The sequence below is a fragment of the Cyprinodon variegatus genome, unplaced genomic scaffold (genome assembly GCF_000732505.1).
Source record: "Cyprinodon variegatus isolate N-32 unplaced genomic scaffold, C_variegatus-1.0 Scaffold9, whole genome shotgun sequence".
In the NCBI taxonomy this organism is placed as follows: domain Eukaryota; kingdom Metazoa; phylum Chordata; class Actinopteri; order Cyprinodontiformes; family Cyprinodontidae; genus Cyprinodon; species Cyprinodon variegatus.
The window spans coordinates 1793094-1802701 of NW_015150462.1; the positions used below are offsets into that span (position 1 = coordinate 1793094).

Genomic DNA, 9608 nt, shown 5'->3' on the forward strand with positions numbered 1-9608 from the left:
TTGTCCTTTAAGTTGATTTGTGAGTTTTCGCAAAATATAACTTCATTGATTTGAAAATTTTTCCTTTTGACTTTGCTAATAAGGCAAAAATGCCACATCGAATGCTTCAGGTAATGTTGTGCTTCACTATGTCCCCAGTTAAATTGTCTTTGCAAGAGCTTTGAGTCGCAGTGATGTCAGCTGAGGCTGTTGCCTGTTCGCTAACTAAAGCTAGAGCCACTGATTCAAAAAGTTTTTTTTTTTTTTTACTTTTTTATTATTATCTAAATGTTTTAAACTTTTCTATTCAGGGATGAGGCAAATTCTTTCTGCTTCAGTTTGGTTCCTTATGGCTTTATTTTAATTTTGTTTTAGTGACCTCACCAGTTTAAGAGAAATACTTGAAGGTTACATTATAAAGCACAAATGAGCACAAATGAGTGTCATTTAATTTCAAATAAAACTGTAGAGTACCTTTAAATACATAATACTCTAAAAGTGAAATATAACGAAATATTTCAAATATATTTCATGAAATAAATAAATCAAAACCCCTTAAGTAAGGCTAATTTATATCAATTTGTTATCAAAGATTATAAATAGGGAAGTTTTGAGTCATTCAGATCAGGGTTTTTCATTGGAAAAAAAAAAAGAGGTTAAACTATACTATATAATTTGTTTTAAATCTGTCAGAGGGTAATAAAAACGTCTTTGAAAGGTGTTACTCATAGCAAATTAAAAAGTTCCTCCTCACCTTCTGACATCAGTGATCAGAGCTGACAGCGGTTTCTCCCAGGCGTACATCTTAATTATTCTGATGCCAGAAACTACTTCGTTCATGATACGGATTCTGCTGTCTGTAAGGACAGCCGTCTTGCTCCTGCAAAACAACAAGCTCTTGAGTTTCCGGAGGGAAATAAAAAGTTTTACGCAATCTGCAAAATAATAAAAAATAATTGTAAATGTCACAGATGGTCATAAAAAAACGAGGCTTCAGTTTCTCACCTGAAGACACCAAAAAGCTTCCCAAACCATGTCTGCACGGGCATTAAGAGGGCGATAGCAGCCACTCCCGTCAGACAGGAAGGGCCGATTTCATACCAGAGGAAGATGATGATGACCGAAGCTTGCAGAGGTCCGACCCACAGGTAATGCAAATTCAGCATAATCTACAAACACAGTAAATACTGATGACCTTGCATAGAGTTCATATGGCTAAATTAAGATTAGCATTAGCTTACCTCATCAAAACGATTGACATCGTTTGAAAGGAGGTTCACTATTTGCCCTGTGGTTGTCCTTCCCATTGACTCATTGCTGAGACGAAGAGCCTGCAAAGACAAATATACCATTCTACTGTTAACACACAGCAACCATTAACACTTCCTATGACGTTTTTTTAGGTTGCAAACCCTCCAACTGTTTGACCAACCTTCTTAAAGATCATATGACACATGGCCACTCGAACCCTCATCCCAATTCTGATCACTTGGTAGTAGTAAAGATGTTGGAGGATGGTCAGCCCGAAGGTGGAGATGGACATGGCAGCCGCATAACCATACGCCATGTAAAGACCGACACGATCCTCTTGGTTATAGTTCTCAAAGAACTCGATTATTTTCCCCAGAAGAAGAGGCTGGACAACTTTAATGGCTTCCTTTAAGACAAAGAAAGATCTTGATAAGAAAACACCTTCCCACCTTTCAGGTTTAACATATTTAAAAAGATCCTTTTCTTTTTAATATTAACAATAAAAGCATTTTCCATCACTTTCTCCAAACGTATTTTATATACAGTACCAGAGCTATAAAAACATTTTTCTTTTCCTTTTAATCTTTAATGTTACAGATTAAAAGATTTAATTTGAAAGAAATCTAAGCACTAATACAAAGAATGCTAAATAAATGAATGACTCACAAGTAGAATCCTGGCGCATCAGCAGATAAGCTAAGAAAAGGTGGAGATAAAATCCAGGTTTTCACATCCTTTTGTTAATAAAACTAAATGTAAACTAAATAGCAAACCCTCTTTGCTATAAAGCATATTAGGTATTAGTCATAAGAAATAAAAAGAAAAACGTAAAGATGGAGGAACGCCAGCTAATAATAAAACCTGAGGTTCAGACTTGCTTTAGTGACGTTTCCTGTTCTCTTTCAGAAGGTGTTTTTCAAATAGTTTTATTGCTATTGTGGCCTGCTTAGTTTAAAAGTACAACCCTGAGATAAAACCTGATCGTTTTCAATATTTAAAATATCATTAAATTAGCAAAAAATTATTCAACCTGCAGGAACATTGACTCTTTCTAACCTGAGTTCACTTTAAAAAGCCTCAAATCTCGTGACTGACCCCTTGTGGAGAAAAAATAGGCTGTGAATCCAGGAGGAAGTTTTGTATTTCTTTTATTTTTCAACAATTTTCTGCACTCTGAATAATAGCCACATCAGATTTCTAAGCTATATTTCCTCATTGTCCTACTTCAGGAGTTAACTGGCGATCTAACAACGAATCCTATAAAACCATCAGCTCACACTGGAGTTTACAAGCGGCTGGCAGAGCTATAAAAGGAATACCTGATGCATGGGATGGGAAGCATAAAGTAATGGTTTTAAGAGAGCTGTGTAGTAATATTTCACATTCCACCTACATCGTTCTTTGACTGCCATGCATTATAGTTAATCCTAGCTGTCCTCCAATACCACATATTTTAAACGTAATCTGCCTTCACTCTTAAAATGGCTTGAAAGGTATTTTGACTGGGAGGCAGTGAAAATAATAAAGCATGCGTGGGAAATGTTCCGTTCTGATTGACTCTCTCCGGGAGCTTAAAGTTGAAAAAAAGGGAATTACATTCCATCTTAAAGGTCCTAATTTACATTGGAGATTAGGGGGGTATAATTAACCTAAAACCTTTCAGAGGAATCCATAGTCAAGGTAACCCGTAAGTAGTTATTTAAATTATTTAGTTATTATCAGCAAATGTTCCTCCTTTTAAGTAAGGTCTCTGTCAAATCGACTTGGTCAATGGGTCAATGAAAGGGGAAAAGAGGAGCGAAATAGTTCATCTTGGTCAGTAGGGCTGAAAAATAAAGTGTATTCAGAATAAAATTGTATAAAGTTGTTTTTGTTTTGTTTTTTTTGGATGGTGGTAATCCCCTTTAAGAGAGTTCGCTCCAAAATAGAAGTATAGGAGTTGCAATTGCAGCCAGGTGCATGCATGGAAGCTAAATGCAAGCACCTTTCCACCCAACCATGCAGTCCCACTGCAATGGACTCTGGACAAAGAACATTCAAGGCCATGAAAACAATGAACCCCTTCAGCCAAACATGTATATGAGATGCAACCTGTGATTCGTGTGCAAAGAGGATCATTTTTTGTTTTTGGACATGGATGTTTGGTTGCTTTCTGTACAGAAAATGATGCTAAATCTATAACTTTAATACCGACTTATGGAAACAACAATGGAAGAAAATATCCAACAACTGAGAAAAAAATATTATAAACCTTCCCATGTGTTGCAACCCCTCAAAGTTACTACTAAAGCAGCACAATAAATAAACCAGGAACTTACTAAAGCACCAAAATATCAAACTTTACGGGTTTCCATAGCCTCTTAAAAATCAAGGTTCATGATTAAAACATATGATTGGAAGACAGAGTTCAGAGAGAAGTGGACTTTTGGAAGCAGTACCTCCTGCTGCATCTGCTTTATATTCAAATGTGGCGGTACTGTGATGGTCAGGTATTTCTTTAATGTTTCTGTCTATTTACACAAGCTATCCTTCTTTGATCATAAAGTTGATCGCAGACATTTCAGTGAGATATGTGGAGTCGTCATAAAGCTTTAAACCAAACAAAGGTGACACCACAGAGCACACGACAACATGTGAATGTTTCTTCAAACCTCTTATCAGCATGCAAACTAATAAAATACAATATTTTTTAACTATAATTATGTTAATTAGATTAAATGAATATAAAGAAGAACATACCATTGAAAATACATACAGCCCAGCCAATGCATATGATTTCCCATAGGCTTTAATGAGAACCCTGGCCAGCTTTGGATCCCGGGGTTCCTTTGTAGCTTTTTTTACCTCTTGGGCCCAAAATCTGGAGAATCAAAGAAATTTATATGTATTTTACTTAAAATAAACATCTTAAACATTAGCATTTCATGTTTTTTTAGAGAGCTTAAGTTAATAAGAGTGTAAATTAATAGCTTCTTTCTCTTGGATCCAGTTCCTGGCCGAGATGTCGCTGCAGAAAACAGTAAACCAGGTAAACCTTTAGACAGACAGACTACAGCTAAAATGATATCCTTTCGATGGGGATGTTTACATTGTAACTAAGGTATTTGTTTGCAGTTCCTGTAAGAATACATCAATCAGTGAGAGGTCTGGACTTTGACTGGACCATTGTAAAAAAGGATTATTTCGTTTTATTGCAATGGATACTCTGTTCTGATATAATTAAACTAAAAGCAGAAACATTAAAAGTTTTGTACAGAATCTGAAAAAAGTCTCTACATTTTTGACTTGCAGAATTTGATTAAACCCTCCATGTAAAAAAATAAATGGTACATAAATTAGAATTGAGACTTTGCAAAACAGTTATTCGGCTACTTCAGCAAAAATTGGCTGAAATGAATTGAATGAATAAATACAACATGATCCTGTTTATCTATGTGAATATTCTTTTTTTCACAGTAAAATGATTCATTCTGGTAGCAAATGTGAACAATTCTATAGATGACAAGGAAAAGTTTAAAACTTTTGCGTCATTAGAATTGGAATCAAGGAGAAAATAAACTGGCAAAAATGTATATACCCTTAAATTTATCTGATCGCACGTTATATCAGTTTCTAAATGTATGTCAGCTGCTCTACTGATTTCCTACATTTAGGCCAGTTGGCCAGCAGAGACGAAGAAACTTCCCATTTAAAAAAAAAAAATGCTGCATTGATCGGTGTTTTAACATAGATTGACACAATAAGCTTCTTGTTTAACTCTCACATGGTGGATAAACGATTCACCTCCCAGGCCATAACTTTGTATTTAACAGACTCCCATTATAAAAAAAAAAGATCACTTCAGGAAGCATGACATTTCTTTCCCAAACATAACAGAGCTCAGACTTAAGGCGAACTGAAAATCTTTGGTGCAAGCTGGAGAAGTCGGATTTTTCGCTGCAATATGCTGGCAAAAAATAATCCAAATTCTCTGACCAGGAATTAATGCTATAACTTTCTATGTTGTAAATTTATTCAATTGATTCCACGAGAAAAGCTTTGCAATAATCAAACCTGCAGGGTATACGATTAAAAACACTGTACCATGGTAATGGTGGGTGCTGTATATATCAACTGTTGGGAATAACATGCTTTTTGAGTAGTGCAAACACAAGTCAACAACAGGCATTAAAATCAATTATGAGTGATAAAATCTAATTTATCACTGCATGAGCAAATAACGATGTTCCTAAATCATGCCGTCTGCTTGACAACAGAACCAGCGGATTTATAGAGGTTTCTTTACGATCACATCTTTTGTCCAACGTTACAAACACCATCATAGACAGCAGAGATGGTCATTAAAAAGTGAAGGAAATATTGCACGTTTGTTCTAAAGTTAATGAGGATGAATAGTTGGAAAGTAGTTAAAGAGCCTCCAAAGAGGCCCAGGGCAACACTGAAAGAGCTGTAGAAATTCCTGCCAAGAGCTGGTTGTGTTCATGTGACAACCATCTTTGCTATGCTCTATTTACTTTAATTTGTACAGTTGCAAAGGAAATCTTTCTCAAAAGAAAACCATCCAGGCTTGGCTTTAAATCCCCAAAATTTGCAATGGGTTTATAAGAACTGCCTATGATGCTGGAGGTGGGTTGATGGTATGGGACTGTTTGGAAAATTATCTTTATTTCTTTCTGCAAAACAATAGGATCACCAAGAAAACCTCACAATAACAGTGGGTGTGGTGTGTGGCATTACGCTGAGGTTATTTTGTTCACCCAATGGCAAAAGCACTGCAAATGTAAACATCATTTAACACATCAGCCCGTAAACCACTAAAGGTAGAACCTGAAAAACTGACTTAATCCTACATACTTAAAAAATAACTACTAATGCAAGACAAAACAGTAAAGTAGGATAGTTTCGCCATCATTCATGCAGTAGCATCTGTTTTGAAGGCTGTAATTTTGCACAATCCTTTTGCACTAACGTTCCAACTTGTGGTGACAAATTTTGGTGGCGTTCCAGTTTTAATATTATGAGGAAAATTAAACGCTAAGTCACTCAAGGTGTGGCCATGTTGATTGACCTCCAAGGAATCAGAATGATGTAACACAAACAATGTTCTTTCAGGATGCATTGGATTAAAGTGTGCACACTTGAAGCTACACTACTGCAGTATTTCATAAGGAGTTCACCTTCTGATCTCAAGGGAGCAACGGGGGCAAAGGCAGGCAGGTTATATGGCATCAGGGAAGCTGGAATTAACCTTCCATCTGGATCAACCTGAGTGAAGCAGCAGCTGAGATCCCTGCTCTCTAGTCCCACTTAATTACAATCATGTAAAATGCCTGCAACCATAAGCAGATAAAACCTCATAGTATAAACTGGTTTACCTTTGAAGTTCCTCTCCCAGGCTTTCGGAGCGATCCTCTGGCAGAACGCTGTACATGTCGTTCTCATTAAGCCGCCGCTTTTGGCCCATGTGCAGCAGTGGGGTCAGCCAGCTGAATCAGAATCACTAATGCAGTTAGAACAGTGCATAACAATCCACTACAATAGAAGCTACTCTAATATAATTATACCCTTTATTAATTTTAAGGGTCTTGGAGTAAAATATGTCAGTCGATGTGCATATTTTAATGTGCATGCATTAAATAAAGCATATATTTTATTCCAAGCCTTCTAACAAGGATCTTTATAACGTCACATTGAGGCGTTTATTAGATACTTATCTCTTTAACATTTGTTCCGAAACAAAAGGCCTAATTTTAAACTCATCTGACCAGATTATATCCTTAAGATCCCATTAGCATGACCAAACTACACCTCTTTATGATTGTGATGATAAGACAGAGGGATTTTCTCTGACATTCCACCCAAACAACTGGTTGCCATGGCGATATGTCTAATGATTGCTGTGGAGATTGGATATAGGTAAAATATAACTCTTTGCTGAGGTTCTGTAACAGCCGGAGTAGGGACTTTACCTTCAGCCTAGTGGCCTGTGACCATGCAGCTCAGAAAAAGAGGCATAGTTTACTTATAAACGTTTCTAAACTGATTAAAAAAAAAGAAAAAAGGGGGTCATCAGTTATTATTGACCTTTGTCTAAAGCAAATGCAGATTATCCAGCAAGAAAATGATCAAGAGAACACTGATTACTTTTGAGGGTTAAAAGATTTTGGAGGGATGTTATTAATCAGGTTATTAAGGGAATGTCTTTAAAAAAGTTATCAAAAATACTTTACAGACTGCTTCATATGATCACATGCAACGCAAAGAGATTTTCCCAAGAATGCAAAAAACAAAACAGAAAATTAAAGTGAATATGTTCAAAGAAAACTATTCTGCACACAAGAATTTAATCAGAATATACAGATTTCTCTTAAAAAGGCAACATAAGGCAGATTTGCCTTTTTTTATAATTAAAATTACTTACTGTGACTAAAAAAAGCTCTAAGAGGACATATTTTCACAGCACTAAAGCTATCAAACATGCATAACTAAAATTATGCAGAAAACTCTACAGCTATGATTTGTTTTTATTAAATTCAAACACTTTTTTGGAAAAGTGCATGCATTAAAAAGCGACACATTAGTGAGCTTTAGAACAAAAATTAGAGTCAATCCTTGTGGTTTGTATGCAGAACAGTGTTCTCTTCCTTTTTTTCATTTACATGAACTTTAGAAGTTAAAGCGTCTATGAGGCAGGTGGGAACAGCCTACAATCATATAAAGGGAGACTGCAAAAAAAAAAAAAAAAAAAAATATATATATATATATATATATATATATATATATATATATATATATATATATATATATAATAATTTTTGAATATATATTTCTGTAATGTATATAGATATATATACAGGTGGTAATTTTTGAATATATATTTCTGTAATGTATATAGATATATATACAGGTGGGAAACCTGAACTAAAAAGGAGTGCTGTAACGCTGGACTGCAAAAATAAACAAACATGTTTTGTTTATTTTCAGCGCTCCGTTTAATCCAGGCGCTCATTGGACAGACGCGCACTGCTTCGCTGCCCGCTCTGCTCCATCAACACTTACCATAGAAATAGCCGTGAAAACAAGTTGGCAGTCGCCAGCGGATTGGTCCTGCCTCCCTTCTCCCTGATCTCCATGCTCCGGCCGCTCCTGTCAGCCCCTGGCTGCGAATCGATGACAGGCGGACGGACGCAGGACAGGCGGAGGCTCCGCCGATAGGCTCTGGAGCTCCGGACGGCTTCTTCTCGTTTAAAATACAGCTCCTGTGTTTGGTGTTTACACATTTCTTGTCATGTGACGCGACTTCAGCCAATGGCGGTCACACATCGGATCATATGAATAATAATCGAGGGCATTAGGGCTTCTATTGCGCGACCGGTGTGCAGGGGCGGAGCTAGATGGGGGGCCAGGGGTGGCCTCTAATATTTTTTCCCCCACATAATACTGACATTGGCAGCAGTAATACTCTCAATATTCAAACCATTTTAATTTTTCATAGATTAACAATTACTTGGCAACAAAAAGATACTAACATTAAAGATGATAAGTACAGAATAGAGCCCTGCAAAGCAGTGCGGCGCGGGACAAATATTGAAAGCTCATTGCGGGCGGGAGGCAGGGAATGAGCAACAGGAATGAGCAACTCTAATTTAATGCTTTTTAATGCTATTCTAAAGCTTTTGTTGCATTAAAAACTATTTTAATGCAAAAAGTACCCACGACTCTCGTATATACACAGCAAATTCCTTCTTCATCTTTACTGTCGGCAGGCTGCAATTCCTCGATTTCCAGCCACTTTTGTTGAAATTAGCATTTTCCCCATTCTACAGCTTTTTTCTCCGCCTTGAGCTTCTTTTCCGAACATACGGCTTGACGATCCGCCGGAAGCAGTTTCGCACAAATATATCGCGATATATTTGCATATTTGCAAATATATAGAAATTGTTTTTATAAACTTTTTTTAAATAAAGCATTTTAAATGCCAAAATATTCACATTTAATGAATTGTAATGCCAATTCAGGCCTTAATTTAAAAAATAATTAATTAATGACTTTTAACAACTCGCGGAAACTCTGGGGAGGGAGAACTCACAGTGCGGGTGCGGGCTGGAGCAGTGATAAGTGGCAGTCCCGCAAACTAAAAACGTGTTTTTTTAAAACGTAAAATAAAGTCATAAATTATCTGTCTATGTCTATCATATATATACACATCACAATCTGCTGGATATTGCAGCTCGTGCCACCTAACGTGTGTCATGCACTATGCGGTGAAGAATCGGCCAGTAATGTGCCCAGCTAAACACAGCGTGTTTAATTCCTCAAACTAAACTCCTGAAACGAATTGCATTGAGCAGTAGGCGAACGTCGGAATCATGCGGGAA

At 36.6% G+C, this 9608-nt stretch overlaps 1 protein-coding gene across 3 annotated transcripts in view; it reads right to left on the reverse strand.

Annotated features, from left to right (window-relative positions):
* Window positions 1-9016, reverse strand: part of LOC107086731 (multidrug resistance-associated protein 4-like) — a 76551-nt gene extending 67535 nt beyond the window's left edge. For 2 of the 3 annotated variants that reach the window (XR_001481320.1, XM_015377861.1), the window contains exons 1-7: window positions 8290-9016; window positions 6606-6716; window positions 3970-4090; window positions 1412-1636; window positions 1221-1310; window positions 985-1148; window positions 734-859 (exon numbers count right to left, since the gene is read on the reverse strand). Coding sequence is in view for 2 of the 3 variants with exons in the window: in XM_015377861.1 (XP_015233347.1) it covers window positions 734-859; window positions 985-1148; window positions 1221-1310; window positions 1412-1636; window positions 3970-4090; window positions 6606-6716; window positions 8290-8510 (1058 nt within the window). In the remaining variant the exon portion in view is untranslated. Of the gene's footprint in view, window positions 1-733; window positions 860-984; window positions 1149-1220; window positions 1311-1411; window positions 1637-1896; window positions 1927-3969; window positions 4091-6605; window positions 6717-8289 lie in introns of those variants that run through there. The other variant, XM_015377874.1, reaches the window with a different exon arrangement.
* Window positions 9017-9608: the final 592 nt, after the last annotated feature.